Source organism: Rhinichthys klamathensis, unplaced genomic scaffold, assembly GCF_029890125.1.
Source record: "Rhinichthys klamathensis goyatoka isolate OS25496 unplaced genomic scaffold, OSU_Roscu_1.1 h1tg000101l_1, whole genome shotgun sequence".
NCBI classification, from domain to species: domain Eukaryota; kingdom Metazoa; phylum Chordata; class Actinopteri; order Cypriniformes; family Leuciscidae; genus Rhinichthys; species Rhinichthys klamathensis.
This window is the reverse complement of record NW_026606640.1, coordinates 779,846-806,074: the sequence shown is the minus strand read 5'-3', so window position 1 is coordinate 806,074 and position 26,229 is coordinate 779,846. Positions and strand designations below refer to the sequence as shown.

Here is a 26,229-nt window from a genome sequence, read left to right as displayed (position 1 = left end):
AAAGGGCCATTCACACCAAGGACGACAACTATAACGATAAAGATATAGTTCTAAAATCGTTCTCAATATTAAAGAACAGCAAAGTCACAGTTATAACGGTACAAATAAATGATTTCGCTGGAATCCATTTCAGAATGATTTTATCCAGCTGATTGACAGCCAATCAAAATCAATCCTGCTATAACGAGCTGGACCATTTAAAGCAGCAGACAAGTGTGCGCTTAGAATAAACAGAACGATATTGTCTGCTGCATGGGCGCTAATATAGTTGTTGTTGGTGTGAACAGGCCTTAAAAAAGGTCATGAAATGCTACAGTAAGGTAAACTAGTGGTTAGTAAAAGCTAAGTAAAAAACACATTAAACGAAGTGCATGTCCTTTAAAAGACATTAAAAGGCAACACCTGATTAGTGTAAAACTTAATCTCTAGGTGACGGTTCAAAGGCTTAAATCAGTTTGTAATACCGAATATACATTGCTAATTGCAGATTTGGTTACCAGCACCTCAAACAAATGGTTCATCTGCTTAAAGTGTGAATAAACAGAGGTAGAAAGAATTTTCATTTTTGGGTGAACTATCCCTTTAAGCTCAAAGCATGGTAAAAACAAATTGCTGATAAAACCTGCTGCTCAATCCAAATGTCTTTTCACACATGCTCCCTCATAATTTCAATCATTTTGCTGTACATCTCTTGTGGGGCGTCCAAGCCCCAGATGAAGTCCAGGTGTTCCCAGTGCTCAATATTGCGGTGGTACATCAATTTAGGTATCTGTGTGAGCAGTAGAGCCACGTCCTGAGGATCTGCCAAAGTGTCCTGCCCACCAGACCACAAAGCTGTAGGTACCATCATGTCCCTCACGTTGTACAGAGGAGGGGTTGACTGGGAAGGGGAAGCAAGAAGAGACCTTTACACTTCAGGCATGGGTCAATTTGACTACTGACTTAGTACTTTAGTCCTCTGAATGACAGAGAAAACAAGGCACAATTGTCCTAATAAGAGTCTGGAGTATTTCCAAAATGCCCCGGATAAGTGTGTTAAATGTATTGGGGAAAACAGCTTAAAGGGATAGTCCACCCAAAAATGAAAATTTGTCATTTTCTCACCCTTGTGTCGTTCCAAGTCTTCTGTTCATAAAAGAAGATATTTTGAAGAATGTCTTAACAGTTTGGAAGTTAATGGAAACTGTTTGGTTACTAACATTCTTCAAAATCTTCTTTTGTGTTCAACAGAAGAAAGAAATGCGTACAGACATGAGGGTAATTAAATATTTTCATTTTTGGATGGACTGTCTCTTTAAGGGGAGAAATGGATGAGTCTTCAACATTACCTGATTATAATGTGCCATATTTCCAGCTTTTCCATAATCATATGCCATAAGCTTACTGGATTTCACAGCCTGTACAAAAAACACAAGATGTGTATTAAAAATCAGGTCAAACTACAAAGGAAGTAGAAGGTACATTATGTTTGAGTGTGCCTTCATTATCACTAATTCACAACACCAAATTTCAGTGGTTGTTGGGTTTTGTTAGACCCTGTTGGTGTTTTTTGGGTCAGTGTGAACATGACAGTTGTTATAAATCCAATGGACAACTTTACATTTTTTAACATGTTGCTGTTTGTGGGTGTTTAATGGGGCAATGTGAAGCAGCCCTAAGACACACAGAGAAAGGTGTGCATGCAACTTTATTATCTTAAGTAACTGCTACTACTGTATGTATAATTACCATCTTATTGTAATCAAAGGTAAATGTAACTGAGGAAATAAAAAGCAAAAAAAACATTATTTGATTGCATCTGAGAACACATGCGGGGCAATGTGATCGAGCAGGTTCAGAAAAATGTCAAATTGGACTTACCCAAAAGCCCCTATTGTGACACTGCTCAGTACTCTATTACTTCACACTGATATTTTTTACTCTTGAGACGGATGAAGGAACTGTCACAACCTCTGGTGTTTGTGCTTTCACTCATTTTGAGGAAATAATGTGGGGATGTTTTAAAATGTATTGCAGATGGAAAGGGACATTTAGCAGGGCACATACACATGTCACTGTGAGTTTTCTTTTTTTACCTGAGCCCAATGAACCATGTTCTGGACTGAGGTTCCTGCTGGGCAGTGTGTTGTGTACACAGGTGTTCTGGTCTGAAAGATACCGACAAACTCATGAAGGAACATTCCAAAATCCTGGAATCCTGAACAATTCTTAAGAGTGTTATACCATGTTCAGGTTCTTCTCATCAAAACCACAGAGGAGAAAGAAGATGTTTCCACACAGCACACTCAAGGGCTTTTTGCTGCAGAATTCAGTGGCAAAAAACTTAATCAATTCGTTCTGAGGCATGAAGTCTTTTCTTCCAAAAAGATCCTGCAAATGAAAAAACTTTGGTTGATATGAGCTGAAAAATAATCATTATGCCTATATGTGCCTTATGAGTTGATTCCAAATCAGTGACTTATGAGGTTTCATGGCAGTTAAAAGGCAACAGGTTTTTGCCCTGTCCCAAAAGGAACCTTAGCCTTGTGATCTTCCTCTGAGTCCACACTTTTATGTAATGCCGCTTTGACTGTCGGGTAGAAGTTGTCTAAAATGACAAATGGGACATCCTATGGTCTTGTGGACTTAACGGACACGCAGCAGCTCATTGTAAGTCCAAAAGAACGCAAGTGCAAATGAAGTGTGCCATTTGGGACAGGGCCAGTATAGTGTTTTAAATAGACTGCTCACCCAAATGAGAAACTCTGGAATAACAGACAATTTGGTCATGGGGCTTTTAGTCAACCCCACTGTGGCGACAGGAGCCAGGGCAAAGAACATCTTGATTTTGCTGGCCAGCTCCGGCATTGTAGAGAAGCCATGAATGCTGAGAAGCAAGAGAGTGAAGAACAGGATGTTATTCAGCAGCAGTTAAAGGTTAAATAAATAAAATATATAAGGCTTAGAATCACATGTCATACATAGCTAAAAGTGAGCAGCTGTGACCTGGGAGATGTTCCCACATGATAACACATTCAGCATTTGCCTACTGTCAGTGCAAGAGGATGCATAATGCACAGCACATCTCCGAGCATATTTTGTAGACCAGTGATTTGATGAATACTAACCCTGGGTACATTTCCACATTTCAAAATAATGAAATACTTAAAGGATGGGTGATACTATAGTGGTTCCCTGGAATGGCCCACATAAAAGATTTGCTCCTGGCCAGTTGTCTTTGTAATGAAGTTTATCACTGCAGGAAGATCCTTCTTAGCCATTTCATCATGACTGCCACACACACCACACACAGAGAGAGAGAGAGAGAGAGAGAGAGAGAGAGAAGAGAGAGAGAGAGAGAGAGAGAGAGAGAGAGAGAGAGAGAGAGAGAGAGAGAGAGAGAGAGAGAGAGAGATGAGAGAGAGAGAGAGAGAGAGAGAGAGAGAGAGGAAGAGAGAGGAGAGAGAAGAGAGAGAAGAGAGAGAGAGAGAGAGAGAGAGAGGAGAGAGAGAGAGAGAGAGAGAGAGAGAGAGAGAGAGAGAGAGAGAGAGAGAGAAAACAGCTTAGGATTCTGGATGAACGTTATTAATCCAACTGAGAGTTCCCAAGATAAGAATTAGATTTGCATTTCCTGAAGGAAAAACCAAAGCTTGTGAGGCAAGAAAAATAATAATGTTACAATTTGAGGCAAGACAAGGTTTTAATTCTTTTCACACAAGTATAATGAGTTTAAATGAGGTAATAAACGCTTAAATATATATACAATCAAAAAGTCAACCTTTATATCAAACTCTTAATTTGTAAATATACACTACTGTTCAAAAAGTGACAATACACACATTTATAATGTTACAAAAGATAAAAAATAAAAAAAAGATCTGTTCTTTTGAACTTTATATTCATCAAAGAATCCTAAAGAAAAGTATCATGATTAATGAGACTTCTTTCAAAAACATTAGAAAAATCTTACCGACCTCAAACTTTTGAATAGTAGTGTATGTGTGAAATATGACCAATTACAATTCAATATAGAAATATTATGATAATGACATGGTTAGTTTGACTTCTGAACATTCCAACAATGGAAGTGAATTTTCAAATATTTATTTTAAATGTCTTAAAAAGTGTAAATGTTGGTATTTGTTGGTGAAATGTGAACTGAGTAAACATGTTGAATATCACACACCACTTTCATAAAAATCTTATCCTTGTACCTGAACATCCAGTATTCTTTCTGTTTAGGGTCAAGGCTGACATGTTTTCTGGACCAGGTGTTCCCACGACTGTTGCCCATCCACACATCAAATCCAGCATCGGCTAGGAGGAAACCCAGGCTGGTGTTGGGCAGGTTTGTCACCAGTTACTTCCAGCAGCGAGAAGGCCATGTTGGAGGAACACTACAGGCTTGGCTTCTGTCATAAACATGAATCAAGAGTCCAAAATAAGTCACAAAACTTTAAGTGAATGTGAATATAAAAAAAATCACACACACACACACACACACACACACACACACACACACACACACACACACACACACACACACACACACACACACACACACACACACACACACACACACATTTACTTAGCCATCTAAATGAGGACATTCCATATTTTATACTGTACAAACTGTATATTCTATAACCCTCACACTAACCCTACCCTAAACCTACCCATCACACAAAACTTTCTGCATTTGTACAAAAACCTTTATATATAAAATTTTTATACCAAATTTACAAACGAGGACATTCCTAAAGGGAGGTTTTTGGAGATTTTGGTCGCTTCTGGGTACAAATTTGTCCCCAAAATATATTGTTAAGTAGGTACACACACGCACGCACACACACATATACATATATATATATATTTAATTTTTTTTTTTTTTTTTTTTTTTTTTTGTGAGATTACGCATTTTGCCAGCAGAGGGAGTATGCGTATTAGCTTTATACTGCTAATGCCATCCTTTCTTTTTTGGGACCTTTATCGTGAATATCTGTCAGAAACAGGAAGTGAGCTGGTCCTCTTAGTAGCACAAAAACAGACCTTGGGCTGATAGCATTGTTTGACTTCATACCAGTCATTCCTTCTACCCCCTTAAAGCCTGCAACTCACACAGCAAGACTTTAGCAACAGTGTGGAGACTTTACATTTTACATAACTGCAGAATAATAAGAGCAGTTCCATGCTGTCACAATAGGGTTTATGGGAAATGAGGTTCAAATCGAGGAAATCAGTGCTTTAAACACCTCAAATATTAATCTTTTTAAATACAATTCTCATAACAGAAGTCATTGTGTGCATGAATTGCAGTTTGAATGTATTTTTGAATTGATTAATAGATCCGGAGAACAAAATTAGTGTGCACTTTCTCAGGTGAGACTGTCTTTATTAAACCTCAAAAGTAATTCCCCGGTGCTCTTCGTTCGAGCCACCAGTGTCCCGTGAGACATGGAGAATTGGGACAGCATGAAATGAATTGCATCTTGCGTGTGCCACCTCAGAGCTTCTGTGCTTATAACACCCAACATCACTCAGCACTCAGCACCAGCCATCCACTGAAACAAACAGCTTGATGGCTCTTTACTTATTTATCACCGATCAGAATTCATTATTAACATTTACCAGCTCCCAGCGCACACAAACACACACAGCCCTAAAATCACCATAAAACAAAAACGACACACAGGGTTTGTCTTGGTCTTCATAATTCCCTGGCTTCCTGATTAAGTATGGTTATAAACGTACAGAACACATTTCCACACATTCATTTGCATAAGCCAATTTTATTCTGAAGGTCAAACACGAGCCAACAACACCCTTAATCTAATACAATGAGTGAAAAGCAAAGATGCACAAGGCCAAAGTTTCTCAAAGGCCCCTCAAATCCTCCAGCAGAGGGATTTGTGTCGGGGAAATGTATTCTCATTTAGAATAACATGAGACATTGTGTTAGCACAGCAAGGGAGAGTGGAAGCTGATGTATGGCTGTTGAATTGGTTTTCCGCTCCAGTGGCGTCCCTGGCGAGATTAGTGTGAGAGCATGAGCTTTTGAGATCTCTCTGCTCATTAATGAAATATGGGGAGTGCTAAATATCAAACTGAATACTGATTTCAGAAGAACTATTGAATAGTGAATTGAACATTAACACAACAATTACACTCATCCGAACTGAACTGATTTCAGCCTGCTGTATCTTCACAGAGCTGCATCTTCTTCCTTTGTTTTAGAGCTGATGACATCATACCTGTCATTGATTTATTCTAGTGATACACCTATTACAATACATTCTGATATCAGTTCACTCCTTGTGCATACAAAACCTTCACTGGATTAATACAATTAATGGCAAAATGAATGTTTGGAAATGTAAACTTATATTCCCTACTGACACACTACACAGCAAAAGATAAATAACTGGCTTAAAACAAATTTTTTTTTGGGGGGGGGGGGGGGGCGGGGGATACTAACGTGCACAGCACTCTATATACATATAGTTGGAAATATAAGTTTACATTTACAAACATTCATTTAGTCATTAATTGTATTAATCCAGTGAACGTTTTGTATGCACAAGGAGTGAACTGATATCAGAATGTTTTTAATATAGGTTTTAATATTTAATGTTTTTATTTTTCTTAATTTTTTTTTTACATTGTATTTTATCATAATTGTTTTGCCATAACATGACAACAATTTTCAGCTTATCTGCATATTCAATTAAAGTAAAAGTAAATCTTTAAAAACACGAATAATTAAATAACACTGTTAAATTTGTGGGTAACGCTTTACAATAAGGTTTCATTAGTTGAGATTAGTTAACTACTTACCGTGAACTAAGAATAAACAATACTTCTACAGCATCCATTAATCTTAGTTAATTTCAACATTTACTAATATTATTAAAATCAAATGTTGTATTTGTTAGCATTAGTTAATGCACTGTGAACTAACATAAACAAATTAGTAATACTGTAACAAATTTGTATTGCTCATTGTTAGTTCATGTTAGTTAATACATTAACTAATGTTAACAAATGAGACCTTATTGTAAAGCGCAACCAATTTGTGAAACCCGCAGCATCACGAGAGGTCATGAGATCTGGATATTTATGAGATAAAAAAACCCAGTGAAGAAATCATGTGTGGGTTGCGTTATATGAGCGTGTAACAAGAGGTCTTCCTCCATAGGGGACTGACTCATCTAAAACCACTTCTTTCCCCTCTTTAAATTGCTACGTGACTATAAAAGACCACGGGATGTTAAGATGTTAAGCTTCAGATGTGAACATCTCACCCAGTGTGTTCATGTGACTGCTAGCGTGTATTTTTGGCTCCAGCTTCGCAAAGTTTTCAGGTGACCGAGAATTTACTTTCAGATATTATCCTTTAATTGTAATAATACCTTATATTGTAATCATTACAAGCACAAGATGTAATTTCTGTAATTTCTACATTAACACCATATGGACATTACTTTGATACACTCATCTCTGGCTGATAACAGAATACTAGTAACATCCAGTGGTGGACGAAGTACACATACCATGTACTTGAGTAAAAGTAAAGATACTCAAGGTAAAATATTACTCAAGTAAAAGTAGAAGTGCTGCCTTTAAACATTCACTTGAGTAAAAGTACAAAAGTATTTGCCTTCAAATGTACTTATCCAAGTACTTAGATTTATTTATGGCTATAATGTCCTATTATAATTTGTCACAAGACTATTGCTTAACTCAGTCTAAGTGAAGACTAATGTCACTCTTGGCACACCGATCTATTAATGAAATGACATTAATTAGTCTGAGATATATATATATACTGTATATATATATAAATAAATATATACTATATATATATATATATTAATTGAATTATTTTTTTGTGTTTAATTTTGGAGGGAAGGGGACTGTTCCCATAAGGTATAACAAATTTACAGTATTTACTGTATATATTTTTCTCCAGCGCCTATGGTCATAATTATTAACATCTTAATGTTATGATACATTCACATAAACCTGCACAACGCCATTAAATATATATATATACACTACCGTTCAAAAGTTTGGGGTCGGTACGATTTTAAATACTTTTAAAAGAATTCTCTTCTGCTAACCATGGCTGTGCTTATTTGATTAAAAATACAACAAAAATCAGTTATAGTATTAAATATTATTCCAGTGTAAATCAGCTGTTTTCTGTGTGAATATATAGTAAAGTGTAATTTATTCCTGTGATCAAAGCTGAATTTTCAGCATCACCAGTGTCAGTGTCTTCAGTGTCAAATGATCCTTCACAAATCAGTATAAAATGAGGATTTGATGCTCAAGAAACATTTATTATTATTATCAATGTTGAAACAGTTGTTGGTCTGTCAGTTGTACAGTTTTTTTTTTTTTTTTTTAGGATTCTTTGATGAATAGGAAGTTCAAAAGACTTTTGTAACATTATAAATGTCTTTACTGTCACTTTCGATCAAATTAATTATTCCTTGATAAATAAAAGTATTGATTTCTTTCCTCCAAAAAATAAAAATAAAATTCTCACTGACCCCAAACTTTTGAACGGTAGTGTATATATATATATACACACACACACATATTCACACACGCGCGCGCACACACACACATACATAGAATATATACACTCACCGGCCACTTTATTAGGTACACCTGTCCAACTGCTCGTTAACACTTAATTTCTAAGCAGCCAATCACATGGCGGCAACTCAGTGCATTTAGGCATGTAGACATGGTCAAGACAATCTCCTGCAGTTCAAACCGAGCATCAGTATGGGGAAGAAAGTTGATTTGAGTGACTTTGAACGTGGCATGATTGTTGGTGCCAGAAGGGCTGGTCTGAGTATTTCAGAAACTGCTAATCTACTGGGATTTTCACGCACAACCATCTCTAGGGTTTACAGAGAATGGTCCGAAAAAGAAAAAACATCCAGTGAGCGGCAGTTCTGTGGGCGGAAATGCCTTGTTGATGCCAGAGGTCAGAGGAGAATGGCCGGACTGGTTCGAGCTGATAGAAGGGCAACAGTGACTGAAATAACCACTCGTTACAACCGAGGTATGCAGCAAAGCATTTGTGAAGCCACAACACGCACAACCTTGAGGCGGATGGGCTACAACAGCAGAAGACTCCACCGGGTACCACTCATCTCCACTACAAATAGGAAAAAGAGGCTACAATTTGCAAGAGCTCACCAAAATTGAACAGTTGAAGACTGGAAAAATGTTGCCTGGTCTGATGAGTCTCGATCTACGAACGCCGATCCAAGTGCGCTGGTGAGATGTGAACGAGCTATAAGTTGTGATAAGGTGAGCGCGAACAGCAGGCTTGGATCGGCGTTCGTAGATCGACTGGTAGAGACTGTTTTTCAAAGATGGCTTCTGCCTGTATACGCGAAGTTGACTGTATGTATTAAATATCTTCTTATTAAACTGTCTGGACACTGACAAAGTTCTCAATGCTTCGGTTTGAAGGTAGGGACCCTCATTATGCTACCGTGTTAGTGTGGGGCTATTTTGAGCCTTGTTAGTGGTATTAACAAGCGATTTTTATTTGTCATTACTCGATGCCCAATATACTAGCGTTATACTAGCTTTATAGGCTAAACTGTTTTTAGAGATAAAACTATTTACATTCGATAATCATGAATACAAATCTCAGATTACGGTTGACTAGGTAACAATGTGTAATTAGACCAAAGGTTCATTTTGCGCCGGAGTTCTCCTTTAACGGCTCTGGTTCGCGCTTAGTAGATACCGCCAAGGCCAGTTCAAAACAAAGCGCGCGCGCTGTACTGTGATTGGTGGCTCGTTTGACCAGTTACGTTTTTATCCACTCATAAATAAAAAGGAACGACTGATTTTGAAAATGTAGTTGAGTAAAAAGTAAGATATTTGACTTTGAAATGTAGTGGAGTTAAAGTAAAAGTCTCCCAAAATTTAAATACGTGAGTAAAGTACAGATACGCAAAAAAGCTACTTAAGTAGGCCTACAGTAATGAATTAGCCTACATTTAGGCTACTTAACTGTCCACCACTGGTAACATCAAAACAAGTATTTGCTGTTAAACTGCTTTGAAACAATATGCATTGTGAAAAGCGCTATACAGTACATATAAACTTTAATTAAATTGAATAATGGCAGCACAGTGAATCTGTGAGTGGTGAGAATTCAGATATCATCTTACAGAGATTCCTCTTTCAGATGGCCATGTCAGTGAAAACAGCAAGCTCCCATCTTTAATAATTCACACTAACACAGGCCAAACAAAAGCATGAATGGGCTCATTCAAATATTTTGGCTATCCAACTTAAACCATTACCTTGTCCATCCTTGTTTTTGAGCCCATGTGGGATTCGGTTGATGCTCAGGATGTACCCATCCTCGGTGACCGCTTCAAATTCTTCCGCTGTGTAGCCCCAGTGTGTGATGATCTCGCTCTACAAGAGACAAACACAGTGGAGAACATGGACAAAGTCCATGAGAAGCATGACAGCATGGAGGAATCAATGGAAACACACCTTCATGTAAGATAAAGGAAATGTTATAGAATAGCAAACACTTCAGTGAGTCATTCTTAGACAATACAACACTTCAAAACAGCACAAGCATTGTTCTTTTCTGATGAAAGCAGTATAATGTCATCCATTTGAAGAAGACATATAAACCTAAGAATAGCTACATTTCTTCTTTGCCAAGGTCTACAATAAATATCATAAGCGTGGCAGTATTTTTAAAATGTAATGACAAGAGAAAACACCAGTTCAGCTTAAATTCTTAGTTTAGCCATTTGTCTTTTCAAGAGCACAATTATTTCAGCTGTATGGAGTCACACTCCTCCTCCTCCTCCTCTAGATATGAGATAAATTACAATAAGAGACTTCAAAGAAACTGTGTGAGCTTGTTGGTTCCAGCATCTCCCCATGCATAATTAAAGGCTCTGCAGTTTCCCACTCCCCCTGGGTCTTCTGTCTGCTCATTCTACTTTAGGCCACTTAAGGATAAACCCACTGCTGGTTCAACACACATTAAGGGGAGGGTAAGCACTGGGGGTTGTGCTTCTTTCTCTCACTCTCTGTCTGACATGGGGTATTTGTCCTCTTTTCATGCAGAAATAGTGTGTGTTGGAAAATCATTCATCTGCAGAATGAAAAAGCAAAAGAAAGTAAGTCTGATAAAATACAAAATGTGATCAACTATTGAAAATTCGGAGAACTTTAGAGCCGCATTATAAATAATGTCATTTTCCTTGAAATCAAGAGCAAATATAACAGAGCTCAAAATCATTTGATTTGGAAATATAACTTTATTTGTCAGAGCTGCACCTTTTTTTTTTTTTTTTTTAAGATTTACAAATTTTAATTGAATAGTAAAATTCCATCAAATCGATTTGAATAATCCATACATATTATTCATTATTATGAATTAAAAAACACAAACTAAATGGTCAATTCCCTTGTTCCATTAAGATTTATCCAAAATGTTTTATTAAACTCTAGTATTTTTTTACTCATTTCAAATTCTTAATCTATAATATGAATAATATGCAAGGATTATTCAAATCAATTTGATGGAGTTTTACTAAACAATTGAAATTTGTAAATCTTATAATATATTTGATACTCAGTAAAACTACAAAGTGGCCAAAAAGTAACTAATTATATTTACTCAAATACTTTACAACAGCTAAGTATTTGACTTTATACTTAATTGTTTTTTCCTTTTCAACAACCGATGGATAGAACCAAGTCCCCAGCCTACATTTTTTACTTTTTCTTTATTCCGTTTCACTTGGATGAAAAAATAAATAAATCTGTCGCTACATTCGTTACATTGAATCTTTCAAGGCATTGTTGACCCCAAAATGTTGACCCAATTTTTTTACTCACCTTCACCAATGTTTTTCTTGGAATGGATTTTTGTATGGCTATTTGTGTGGCTTTAGAAGACATATGGTGTACAAGTTATGAATTGTCTTTTTGTCCTTTATTGATCTTGACAGACATGTCCCATTACAAACTGAAAAAAACTGGATTAAGAGTATTTAAACTCTCCTATTGTGTTCGAATGAAAAATAATGACAGAATTTTCATTTACAGGTTAAACTATTCCTTTAAGTAGCCCAAGCGAAACAATTTTAAGGCTCAATCGTCTCCTTATGAATGCAAGTATGTGAAACCCAGAGTATAAAACCCAGTTATTGTATTAAAACCAACAAATTACTGTCTTATCAGCGTTTCTGCAAATGGTTTTCTGACCTGTGCAAATTATCAAACAATGATTATGAGATATCATTATTTAAACCAAGAAGTCTTGTTTCATATCTAACCACACATGAAAGTGCATAAATGTCACTTAGAGTACAATTCCCTTACAGAGTCTGTGGGAAAAGATTTTACATAAAGCGGTCTAATCTCAAATATGAAAAAAAATTGCTGAACTGGTGAATAATGTTTCTCTTCCCATTTTCACACCCTGAGAAAAAAAAAGGTTTTCTTAAAAACACTTATGAACCAATACACTTTTACAATTGTGATAATATGATGATGTGCTCTGCATTCAGCTCCCAGACCCATACAGTAGGCCTACTGTACGTAAATGTAATATATTACATACATGTCCCTATATCGAGAGTGGATATATAAAGATATTAGTTTATACCATATATGAAATACCCATAGTTAAATTAGTTTATAGCTACATGAAACAAAATATTTAAATGATGAATTTTTATATGGTAGGCCTACTGTATGTTAAGACCAATAAACAATGAAAATATATTTTGTGCATGGATATTTCATATATGAGACATACATGTAAAAATATGCATTATAGATACATAAACATATATTTAGGCTATAAGGGATACATTAATATGTCAATATATGGAATTGTTCCAATTTCGAATTAGTTTCATATAGCTATGAATATTATACATGTTTTTACTCTATAATATGAGCATATATTTCATATATGGATATTTCATGCATGTTCATATTTGCAAATGGGGCGAGCCACAGTGAAATGTGGAAGGGCAAAGTGCAAAATGTAGTTTGTTATAGAGATGGTCAACTAATGAATCCACTTCTCTCGAGAGCACGTGTCAAAACAGAGAACTGCAAATAATATTACAAATCTAGTGCAAAGTTCAAAACATGACATGACATTCATGTGGTCAGCTGAGTTACAAGTCTTTATGTAGCATAGGTTTACTTCATTATCCATACATAATTGTTTAGAAAAATCATTTAAAAATCATCTGATTAAGACTATTGGGAATATTATTGGGAGATAGAGTGACAACTGATATTTCTCAGATTTTTTTCTGTAAGTCTGTTATACTGTTATAAAATTCTCATTGATTTATATTACAAGCTATCAAAATTGAATTTTTTTTTGGCCATATAGCTTAATAACAACATCTAAACCAAATTGCATAATTTTGCTCAGTTTGGGCCTCTGAATAAAACTGAGGTGATTTTTCCTCCTTCAGTGTGAGCCTCATAGTCTCACTGTATTACGGAGCCCCACACATAAAATGCAAGAAAGAAAAAAAGTATTTCGTGGCCACGAATTAACAATTCATTCCCGCGACTTACTAATATGTCAGCATGTTTTACTAATTTGTTCTTTGTTTTAAGAAGTAAATAGTGCTCACAATTAGTAATTAGTTTCCTCAATTTACTAAATCATGGCCATGTTGTACTAATTTGTTCCCTTGTTTTAGTTAAATCAACGTGGACACGATTTACTAAAACGAGAGAACAAATTCTTAATTAAAATAACTTAATTCATACAGGTTGTGATTCTGAGGAGCAAATTAGTCTAAATAAACGGTACTACTAGTACCGACCCATCTTCCAAGAGCGAGCATTTTGCGAATCCCGCATTGAACTCCAAGATTTGAGAAGTAGTCGTCAGTAAAATTACGTGTTTGAGGTCGGACCACGTACAACATAGGCGGTCATTATGCAAATGTATTTTCTAGTGACGTAGAACCGTCACACAGTGGGATACGAATTGCAAACACCTCGTATAGGCGGTTCAGAGCTGATTTAGTTATAACAACTTTTGCAGAACATTTACATTCACATTTCACAAACAGCTATATTACACACTGCATGAAAGGGAATATTCGAAAAACCATAATAGGGGCACTTTAAGGTTTAAGTGTTTGTTTCACTTCAATAACTCTGCATTTCACAAAGTAAACAGTATTGTCCACAAAGCTGAACAGAATGTTGTTGAATAACTTCAATTTTTGTCTCCACTGAGATGAAGGACAAAAGTGACCCAATTTACCAGAATTTGATCTTTAGCACTCATTGACAATTTACTGATGAGTAATGAAAAACACTCATTGCAGCTTGTCTTATTACATGTTGTATTGGTCCCTTACGATGTTCATATTGACTTCAGGGTCCAGTCCTGCCTCGTCCTGAAAAGGCGGCCTGCACTGAACCAGCCCAAGTGTAAGCAATACCAGAGACAAGACCAGCCATGATATCTTCTTTCTGTTGAACGTTCACAAACAGTGAATTAACATACAGGGTTTCCCAAGACTAATCTAAAACAATGTTAATAAGCTATGCGTTTCTTCAGCAGCCATCAATGTTTAGTGTTGCTCAACATGTGTGACTGAAAGGTATAAGCAATTAATACATAAAAAAAAAATCAATGTAGCTAAATCCTAGTTTGTTCAGAGGAAATAAACCGTAAAAACAAACATTGCTGAACATCACTGTACTTTATTATACAAGAGCAGTTTGACTGGTAAACAAATACAACAACAAAAAATGTGTTGGAAAATTCTAACTTTTTTTCTATTCAAACAAGTCTGCCACCAAAAATAGTGTAGGGGAAGGTAGGCTATTACACATAAATATAATTTGTTTACATTTTAATTACGCGCATTATAATTTAAGCAACGTTTAAATGTACAATTCTGCATTTTCACAAAGCGAAAGCATGCCCAGTTAGCACATCCGAGTGGTATGAATGACAAGAAGCCAAGCCAGTGCTTTTGAAATAACCAAACTTTATGTGTTACAAATGCATCAGAAGTCAGCCAGTGCATTACATAGTCGTACAGTATTTTCGTTCACTGCTAATTAATTTACTAACCTGCACTATTCTAGACTACATCATTCTTTGCAGCACACGAATAAACATGTTTGTCTTATTAAGCTGATCGAGATTAATGATCTAATGAACCGTGTTTGTTGAAGGGTCCTAAGCATTGAATAACGAAAATAATGAAACTCACCCAACGTCGGATGAGCTCTCCATAGCAGCGCACTGAACTCAAACGTGTGGAGCGTCAGGTCAGTATCTAAATACTAACCACACTGACTGATAGCGATGATAATGCTTTAACATAACATCAGCTGACAGTGACATCATGACCTGATCACTGTTCTTAAACGCCTTTAATCAATCAGTCCCCCTTCCTGAAGAAGCTTCATACATGTTTTAGCTGCTTTCTCCTTTGATTCAATGCGCCTCCATTATTATTTAAATGTGTCAAACAGACGTCGTCATTATTTGTTTTTAGATAATGAGACTAAATAAATTGTGCTTTACAGTGGCCAGTTAAGCCAAGTTTTTTCGACTACGAAAATAAATTAATTTAAAAATTACACTATGCAAAAAATACATTTGAGTGCGTACGTTACTCTTCAAATAGCTGCAAAACTGACATATAACTTTATTTTGAAGTTTGGATATGATGTGCATACTTATCAGTCAAACATTGAACAAACAAAGGAAATGTTTTAGTTGGCCAACAATTCTTTCATAATTCTTAAAGTGACAGGATGCCATATCCGCCATTTATAGAGTGAGATCTTCAAACTAGCAAGATCGCTTGGCTAATTTACCTTAAGTAACGTTAGCTGCTTAATTTACATTTTCAAAAAAAAATGTCTCGAGTTCTAATAGTTGGTGCTGGACTTACTGGCAGTATATGTGCCTGTCTGCTGCGGAGGGAGCTGCCAAACAAGGTTAATATAGTCGTGTGGGACAAATCTCGGGGTTCAGGTTAGCATCTTCTTATCTGTTTTGACATACAGAATGCTTATTTTATAAACTAATATGAAACACTTTATCGAGTGGTTAATGTTTCGTTTGTTGGAATCATTGCATTAGTGGTATGTGCTGCAAATCACTGATTATGGGTTAAACATTATCGAAAAGCTGCTAAACTGGTGACCTGCTCCTCTACACAAGGTGAGCAGATATAAAGTAACTTCAACTTTATTATACAAATGTTTTGTTAATGTCAGATTCCTATTGACTCTGCCTGAAAGGACAGAATGACCGAACAAGTGCTCAATGTAACTTACTTCAGAACACATGACCAGAAAGTAATGCTGTGCTATATCGGAAATGTCCTACTTTCCACTTCTTAAGTCGTCATTACGAGCTCATCGCATTAACATTTTTGAGACTTGAGAGAGCGTTCATGTCCAATTTTGTAAGGAAACTAATATTTATTTACGATAGACGTGATAGCATGATGTGAAGGCAGCATCTCTTGAACTTTCAACTTTGTTGATTGTCAGAAGACCACTTTAAATATCGTAAAATAACAATGATTAGAATGTGGTTGATTAAGATGTTAATGGAACAGAATAGTTAACGCCAAATTGCAACAGCTGTTTAAAACAATTAAAAACTGGGTTAAGATGGGAAAAGATGCCTCCTCTGTGTAAACCTTTACTGAATGTGTAAATAACTTTTAATATAATTTCTATTGAAGGGGTCATGAACTGCATTGATTTATTGTTTATAATGTTTCCTGTGGTGCACTTATAATGTTAGTATGATTTTTACACTGAAAAAAAGTCATAATTTAGAAATAAAAGGCATTTTACTACCCTGATTTTAGCCCTCTGATTTGAACGCTCTGTTTTAGGGGGTATGCTTTGAGACTTCGGAACAAAAGTGGGTGTTTTTAAACTGGTGGGTGTTTATAAATCATGCAATATAAATTATATCCGTAACTCTAGCGGTTAATAAACACAACGGCATGCGTCTTGTGGAGAAGAACATTGTAGCCGGAGCATTTCTCTCTGTTGTCTATGAAGAGTCACAGTGTGTTCAAGGTGTGTGTGTGTGCGCGGCTGCGCGCACTTGGATGGGTGAAATGCAGAGCACAAATTCCGATTATGGGACACCATACTTGGCTACACGTCACTTTCACTTCACTAATAAACTCGCGCTGTTTGATTAACAGCTCCAGAGATTGCAAAGGGGGCATTTTTTTTTGGATCGCTTTCTATATATAACTTAATTACAGTTTAAATAACAGCTTCATCCTACTAAGAGAAGCAATGTGAAGTTGACCGTTTAGTCACTGTTTTGATTTACTGACACAGACAAAGACTGAATCATTACATATCAGAAATTACTGGTCACAGATCAAGCATTAGAATTAACATGGTTACTTACATGTTGTTACTGTCGAGTCCATATCGTAAAGTGTTTACAAAGCTTGCACCGAAATTTCGACTGATTTACAGTAGGGGTTCAATCTTCAACTGGCTGGCAGGAGCCGCCACTGGCAGGTCACGTGACCTGTCAGTGGCTGGCTGGCAGCTGCCAGTCTGCCACTGGCAGCTGCCAGTTTGCCAGTGGCAGCTGCCAGTCTGCCACTGACAGTTGCCAGTCTGACACTGGCAGCTGCCAGTCAGCCACTGACAGGTGCAGTGGCTGACAGTGGCTGGCTATAGTAGTCTATTTGGCAAGTTTCAGAAACCATCGATTTTGGACAGTTTTTGTGTTTTGTGTTCCTCCCTTTCTAGCTCATTTATTATGAATCTGTTGATATGAATAATGTTCTTTAGTATGATTGCTATTTTGTGAACTGTTATCCCAATATAACCAGTCAAATGGCGAGTGGGGGTTCAATCTTCAGCTGGCTGGCAGGAGCCGCCACTGGCAGTTCACGTGACCTGTCAGTGGCTGGCTGGCAGCTGCCAGTCTGAGACTGGCATGTCACGTGACCTGCCAGTGGCTGGCTAGTTGTCTGGCAGTCTGCCTTTGGCAAGTTTCAGAAACCATTGATTTTTTAGGTTTTGTGTTCCTCTCTTTCTAGCTCATTTATTAGGAATCTGTTGATATGATTATGTTCTTTAGTATGATTGCTGTTTTGGGGACTGTTATCCCAATATAACCAGTCAAATGGCCGTGATCCGACTGGCAGCTACAGACGCTTGCTCGACGCTCATCCAGTCAGTCGCGGCTGATAGTGCGAGTATAACGCGTCGCCTGACACTCTCGCTGCATGGAAATTAATTGTTTTCTTATTATGAATATAATGTCATGCCTTTATTCTTGTGTATGATTGATGTTTTGGGGACTGTTATCCCAATATAACCAGTCAAATGGCCGTGATCCGACTGGCAGCTTACAGACGCTTGGTCGACGCTCATCCAGTCAGTCGCGGCTCATAGTGCGAGTATAACGCGTTGCCTGATACTCTTGCTGCAAGGAAATAAATTGTTTTCTTATTATGAATATAATCTCACGCATCTATTCTTCTTTGCAACTGCACACTGTTTGTGTGTTGAATAATAGTTTAAGTGCGACAAGCAATGGCCTATATAGATTCTTGTTTTTTATTTGTAAATATATTTTTTTCTTTGTTTTTATTTGTAAATAGTTTTTTTCTTGGGTTTTATTTGTAAATAGTCTTTGTAAATTTGAAAATAGTGATACAGTCTGTGCTAAGTGATTTTACCGTTAAAGTTGGCATTCTTTTATTGAATTATTAAAAAGCTTTCTTTTATCAAATTATTTAAAAGCATCTCTATTTTGTTCTGGTGTCAGAAAATGGTCAAGGCAATGACAATGTTATTGGGATTAATTCACGTTTTTATAGGCTACTTTTTCACAAGGATTAAAATCGTCCCGAACTTGAATTAATCCCAATAACATGAATCTTTGTCATTGCCTTGACCATTTTCTGACACCAGAACAAAATAGAGATGCTTTTAAATAATTTGATAAAAGAAAGCTTTTTAATAATTCAATAAAAGAATGCCAACTTTAACGGTAAAATCACTTAGCACAGACTGTATCACTATTTTCAAATTTACAAAGACTATTTACAAATAAAACCCAAGAAAAAAACTATTTACAAATAAAAAAAAATAAAAAAATATATTTACAAATAAAAATCAAGAATCTATATGCCATTGCTTGTCGCACTTAAACTATTATTCAACACACACACAGTGTGCAGTTGCAAAGAAGAATAGATGCGTGACATTATATTCATAATAAGAAAACAATTTATTTCCTTGCAGCGAGAGTGTCAGGCAACGCGTTATACTCGCACTATCAGCCGCGACTGACTGGATGAGCGTCGAGCAAGATCTGTAAGCTGCCAGTCGGATCACGGCCATTTGACTGGTTATATTGGGATAACAGTCCCCAAAACATCAATCATACACAAGAATAAAGGCATGACATTATATTCATAATAAGAAAACAATTAATTTCCATGCAGCGAGAGTGTCAGGCAACGCTTTATACTCGCACTATGAGCGTCGAGCAAGCGTCTGTAAGCTGCCAGTCGGATCACGGCCATTTGACTGGTTATATTGGGATAACAGTCCCCAAAACATCAATCATACACAAGAATAGATGTGACATTATATTCATAATAAGAAAACAATTAATTTCCATGCAGCGAGAGTGTCAGGCAACGCGTTACCCCTCATTTACACTGCACACGTCTGCGGCGCGTTACGGCTGCGACACGGCTACCGGAGCTGATCGCGGCCATTCTAGTCAATGCGTGTGTTTACACCGGCCGCGAAGCGGCGCGTTTCAGAAGCTTCCCAGAAGCGGCTCTCCGTGCCGCTTCGCTAAATATAGGCGCCTAGTCTATTTTTGACGGACGCCGCGTCCAAGCCGCACCGTAAATACAAAATAAAAGTAAAAAAACACTGTCAATTTCATAATAAACACCCTGTGTAGAATCCCAATTGTATTGCACACCAATATATCCTTGGTAAAATCCATAGACTGTAGGTAGACACACAAAAATCAAGAAAAACCACGCCGGACAGGCAAATCACGTGGTCTCGCGCATCCAGTCGCTTCGCTTCTGAAATGCTCCTGGTGTGAGTTGGCACTGTGTGAAGGACGGAATAAAACCGTGTCGCAGCCGTAATGCGCCGCACACGTATGCAGTGTAAATGAGGGGTTATACTCGCACTATCAGCCGCGACTGACTGGATGAGCGTCGAGCAAGCGTCTGTAAGCTGCCAGTCGGATCACGGCCATTTGACTGGTTATATTGGGATAACAGTCCCCAAAACATCAATCATACACAAGAATAAAGGCATGACATTATATTAATAATAAGAAAATAATTTATTTCCTTGCAGCGAGAGTGTCAGGCAACGCGTTATACTCGCACTATGAGCCGCGACTGACTGGATGAGCGTCAAGCAAGCGTCTGTAAGCTGCCAGTCGGATCACGGCCATTTGACTGGTTATATTGGGATAACAGTCCCCAAAACATCAATCATACACAAGAATAGATGTGTGACATTATATTCATAATAAGAAAACAATTAATTTCCATGCAGCGAGAGTGTCAGGCAACGCGTTATACTCGCACTATGAGCTGCGACTGACTGGATGAGCGTCGAGCAAGCGTCTATAAGCTGCCAGTCGGATCACGGCCATTTGACTGGTTATATTGGGATAACAGTCCCCAAAACATCAATCATACACAAGAATAAAGGCATGACATTATATTCATAATAAGAAAACAATTTATTTCCATGCAGCGAGAGTGTCAGGCAACGCGTTATACTCGCACTATCAGCCGCGACTGACTGGATGAGCGTCGAGCAAGCGTCTGTAAGCTTAGCTGCCAGTCGTATCACGGCCATTTGACTGGTTATCATAGCTGTCAACCCTCCCGTTTTTTCCGGGTTTCTCACGTATTTTAGCTCTTTTCCCGCTGTCTTCCCGTTTTATTATTTTCCCGTAAAATATCCCGTATTTTTACGCTCTGATTGTGTGAGACGTACATGCTCGGGCAGATTCGGCTTGAAGTCGTTCATCCTCGGATGCGGCGCCGCGCGCGCTGTTACAAAAAAAGCTGTGCACACAGCCAAGCGAAATGGGGTCTTGCCGGTCTTGCGCACCCAACGCGTAATCTTTGCCGCGCTCGTGCGGACGCGTCAAGTATAAACAATTATACTCCGTGTCAGCGCGCGCTTTGATCGGTAAAGGAGCACAGACCTCTCCCTAATCATCTCCAGCAGCCCCCGAAGCACCACGTACCGTTTCCCTCGTAAGCTGATATTAGTATTTAAACATTCTCTGATAAAAAATGTTTAAAAAATGACACACTTTCTCTAATACACACACACACTGTCTCTTTCTCTCTCACTCATTTGTAGTTATAAACTCTTTAGACTTTTAATGATTAGTGCTTCATTTTTAAAGTTTGTGGTGGGTAAGAATCGTGTAAAAAAATTCCCTTATTTTGGGGATGGATTCCGGGAAATCTCCCTTATATTCAATGTTCAATGTTGACAGCTATGCTGGTTATATTGGGATAACAGTCCCCAAAACATCAATCAAGAATAAAGGCATGACATTATATTCATAATAAGAAAACAATTTATTTCCATGCAGCGAGAGTGTCAGGCGACGCGTTATACTCGCACTATCAGTCGCGACTGACTGGATGAGCGTCGAGCAAGCGTCTGTAAGCTTAGCTGCCAGTCGGATCACGGCCATTTGACTGGTTATATTGGGATAACAGTCCCCAAAACATCAATCAAGAATAAAGGCATGACATTATATTCATAATAAGAAAACAATTTATTTCCATGCAGCGAGAGTGTCAGGCGACGCGTTATACTCGCACTATCAGCCGCGAGTCGCGACTGACTGGATGAGCGTCGAGCAAGCGTCTGTAGCTGCCAGTCTGATCACAGCCATTTGACTAGTTATATTGGGATAACAGTCCCTAAAACATCATTCCTCCACAAGAATAAAGGCATGTCATTATATTTATAAAAAGAAAACAATGTATTTCCTTGTAGCGAGAGTGTCAGGCGACGCGTTAGACTCGCAGTCTCAGCCGCGGCTGACTGGATGAGCGTCAAGCGAGCGTCTGTAGCTGCCAGTCTGATCACGGCCATTTAACTAGGTTATATTGGGATAACAGTTCACAAAACAGCAATCATACTAAAGAACATTATTCATATCAACAGATTCATAATAAATGAGCTAGAAAGGGAGGAACACAAAACACAAAAACTGTCCAAAATCGATGGTTTCTGAAACTTGCCAAATAGACTACTATAGCCAGCCACTGTCAGCCACTGCACCTGTCAGTGGCTGACTGGCAGCTGCCACTGGCAAACTGGCAGCTGCCAGCCAGCCACTGACAGGTCACATGACCTGCCAGTGGCGGCTCCTGCCAGCCAGTTGAAGATTGAACCCCCACTCCTGATTTACCAAAGAAATCGCAGTGAAATGTTGCTACCGCATACAAATAAATAGGCCTAATGCTTAACTGAGACATTCACATTGTTGATAATAAAAAATATCCACATTCCTAGCATTAGGATCCTTTGGAAGGTAATATTATTTTTTGTCCATCTTGTATTCCTCATCTCACTAATGCCAGTGGGCGGGCCAAAGTTGCAATTAATGAAGTAGAGGTGGTCTTTCACCTATTTGTCATAGATAGGCACATTCCACAATGAGTCATTCGTTGGGCTTGGTTACAATTAAAGCTGTTTTTGGACTAACCAGGAAGTTTTCAGGGTCCCACTTTATATTAAGTGGCTTTAAGTACTATGTACTTACATCAAAAAATAAGTACAATGTACTTATTGTGTTCATGTTGTATTGTAAAACACTTTTGCTGCTATTGAGATGTGATACGGGTAAGGTTAGGGACAGCTGTGGTGGTATGGGTAGGTATAAGGGCAGGTTAAGGTGTAAGAGAAGGGTCAACTGTGTAATTACAAATGTAAATTAATTACAGCTGTAATTACATGCTGGTATTTTTAAAATATAAGTACAATTTAAAAACATGTATGTACACAATAAGTCCATTGTATCAAATTATTAATTTCAACATAGTACTTAAAGCCACTTAATATAAAGTTGGATATTCTTATAGTATGATGACCTCTGTCTGTCAAAAGCTTAAGGAAAATTTAATTTCTCAGTTCATGACCCCTTTAATATTTATATATTGTTGGAGCCATTCAAGTTTGAATGTTTGAATTGTATTTAATGTAACTTAATTGCTCACTTAAACTACTATTTAATGTTTTTTGATTAATTTTAAGACGATGACTTTTATTTTGTAAGGTGGCTCTGTATAAGGAAGTAGGCAGATTGGAATCAGGTGTGAAGGTGGAGAGAGCACAGCTTTCGACCACACATTGTTTGATAGACCAAGATTAACCTTTTGTGTTGCTTTCTTTGGGAAATAAATACTTTAGCATTTATATTGGGTATTTCTTGGATTATGTGCATCAAATAATCCCTCAACCTTTACACAAGATGGGTGGCTTTAATTTTGGATTAATTTGTGGACAAAAAGCCGCTACATATATTTTTAAATGTCATTAATGTAAAATACTAATTCAACTATTCTATTTAAAATCCTTTTTGACAGTTATATTTAAACAATTGAATAACAGATGACAAAGTAAAATATTGAAAAATATTTTTCCTCCCATCTCATATGTTTTCCATGTCAGTAGTAGCGTGTAGAAGATTGTGTACAACAGGCTTTTTACAGCAGCTTTGATCATGTTGATAATTTAGAGGCCTTAGAAATGTATAGGGTTATATCCCAACATATTTAGTGATTAAAAATGATTATATCCCATTTTTATATAGGCATTTTATCAGATTATATAAGCATTTTTAACAGTGAATTTCAAAGTGTTAAACTTCTAGCCTTTCAGCTTTCAAAGCATATGTACTTAATTATAGTGGTGAAATTTCTCCCAATACTGACAACGTTCCTAAACTCAGCCATAAATATGGTAAAAAATTCCTGATATTGTCATCAATGGGTTCCAAAACCACTTTCAAGAAGGAAACAATACATATTATGATGATATTAATGTCGCATCCATTTATGTCCACTCATTTATAATGCACAACATATTGTTTTTACAATAATTGTAAAACTTTGATGTCTGATTTCTTATTTATTTACATTAATGCTGAATCATCATTGTTTGCATTCAATTTTTTTTTAGCTCTAAAGATTAAAACAGCATGTTTATGTTTCACATTGATCGGACTTGATGATATTTAATTTTATAGGAGGAAGAATGTCCACAAGCAGAAGTCCAAATAATCCTTCGTGCACGGTTGACCTTGGTGCTCAATACATAAGTGCCACACCATACTACGCTCGTATTCACAGCAGGTGGGCTACTTCTCAGTACTATATCTGATCTGTATGGTGTGGATATTGTTTATTGAAAATAAAAGTTTTTTTTTTTTTTTGCTTTGTTAATAAAAATATTTGCTGCTTGTAGTGACTAATGCATTTTCTTGTATTTTTAGTTTTTATGAAGAACTCTTAGCACAAGACATTTTAAAACCTCTTGTTGCTCCTGTTGAAGACATGATGTCTAAGGAAGAAGGAATTATGAACTATGTGACGCCCCATGGGGTCTCGTCCATCGTCAAACACTACCTCAAAGAGTCAGGTAGGTCATTTGAATTCAGGTTCAGCTAATTTCCTAGCATTTCATTTCTGATTTCTTCTTCTGGTTCTGCTGTAAGTCATATTGATATACCGTTCAAATGTTTTTGTGTCAGAAAGATTTGTTTTTATAAAGAAATTAATACTTTTAATTCTTAGCAAAGATGCATTACATTGATCAAAAGTTACAGTAAATACATTTATAATGTTACAGCATATTTGTATTTTAAATAAAAATTAAATTGTATTCATCAAATAATCCTGGGGAATCCAAAAAAATATTAAGCATCCCAACTGTTTTCAACATTAATGATAATAAGTATGCTTTTTGAGCACCAACTAAGCATATTAGAATGATTTCTGAAGGATCATGTGACACTGAAGACAAGTACAAGTAATGATGCTGAAAATTCAGCTTTGCCATCACAGGAATAAAAAGATTGTAAAATATAATAAAATAGAAAACAATTATTTTAAATTGTAACAATAATTCACAATATCACTGTTTTTACTGTGGATTTAATCAAATAAATGCAGCCATGGCACGCATAAGAGACTTTTAAACCTGCAGTTTTTCATCAAAAATTATTATAATGCAAAAAATCTATAATTCAAGTAAAACATGTATTAAAAATAGCAAAAAAAATATGCTGTTGCATAAAGTTTGTTTTTTTTCCATCCGGGAAATTTCACACAGAAATGCTTTTTATGTATTCACACAGTCAGAGAAGCAAGACAGATTAAATAACCGATTTTATCGCTGTTCATAAAGCAGCTGTTTTTCATCAGCTGTTTAATAACAGAAATGTGCTGCCAGAAAATTATTTTTGGGTCAGCAAGACCCGAGTCTTCCAGCTGTTTTGTTCCATTTAAATCTTACCTTTCTAGAAAAAAAATCTGATTTCCTAGAGAGAGCACAGAAGAATTTGGCCAGACTGCAAGCTGATTTATGAACTCAAAGATCACAGCTCTTAGTCAATAATCTGACTGAGTCTTTAGAAACAGTTCAGGATGTTTTGCATGTGAACAATAAGCAGCAGTCAGATGGAACTGCTTTAATGTAAAACATTGTGAAACAACACAATTCAACACAGTTATTCAAAGATCAGCAAAACAGTAAGGCATTTGCATGAAAAGTGAATTGTGTGTATTTGCCCACTATTTACCACCATTTCCCTCATGTTAATTTCATTTACTGATGTTTTTTTTCTGTCACCTTAAGCCCTTCTTAAGCCTAATTCACATAAGATATATTAACTGGAATTGGATTTCTTTTAGGGGTGTAACGATATATCCTTATGGATCCAACGAATGCCTGCATTGAAAGCGCACTACATTAAACTACTATACATAATGTTGAATATAAATTAGTATAATGCAATGGGGGACTATTTGTGGGTCCTGGTAATGTCAAATGTCTGATTTTACAAGAAAAAATTGGCCTACATTATCAGAATCAGAAAGAGTTTTATTGCCAAGTGTGCTTGCACACACAAAGAATTTA

General features: G+C 36.9%; 2 protein-coding genes across 3 annotated transcripts in view; one reads left to right on the top strand and one right to left on the bottom strand.

Annotated features, from left to right (window-relative positions):
• Nucleotides 1-157: 157 nt before the first annotated feature.
• lipf (lipase, gastric) lies at nt 158-15,286 on the bottom strand. The gene is given in 11 exon segments (XM_056253088.1): nt 158-880; nt 1,329-1,397; nt 2,076-2,147; nt 2,224-2,370; nt 2,731-2,866; nt 3,163-3,270; nt 4,194-4,335; nt 4,338-4,391; nt 10,323-10,440; nt 14,400-14,514; nt 15,267-15,286. Coding segments are annotated over 10 exon segments (1,089 nt in total). The 5' UTR covers nt 14,409-14,514; nt 15,267-15,286; the 3' UTR covers nt 158-646.
• A 577-nt stretch (nt 15,287-15,863) lies between these two features.
• rnls (renalase, FAD-dependent amine oxidase) overlaps nt 15,864-26,229 on the top strand; it is a 62,463-nt gene continuing 52,097 nt past the window's right edge. For both annotated transcript variants that reach the window (XM_056253080.1, XM_056253079.1), the window contains exons 1-3: nt 15,864-16,039; nt 24,338-24,443; nt 24,584-24,729. In XM_056253080.1, the coding sequence (XP_056109055.1) occupies nt 15,922-16,039; nt 24,338-24,443; nt 24,584-24,729 (370 nt within the window). In that variant the 5' untranslated portion in view covers nt 15,864-15,921. The remainder of the gene's footprint in view (nt 16,040-24,337; nt 24,444-24,583; nt 24,730-26,229) is intronic.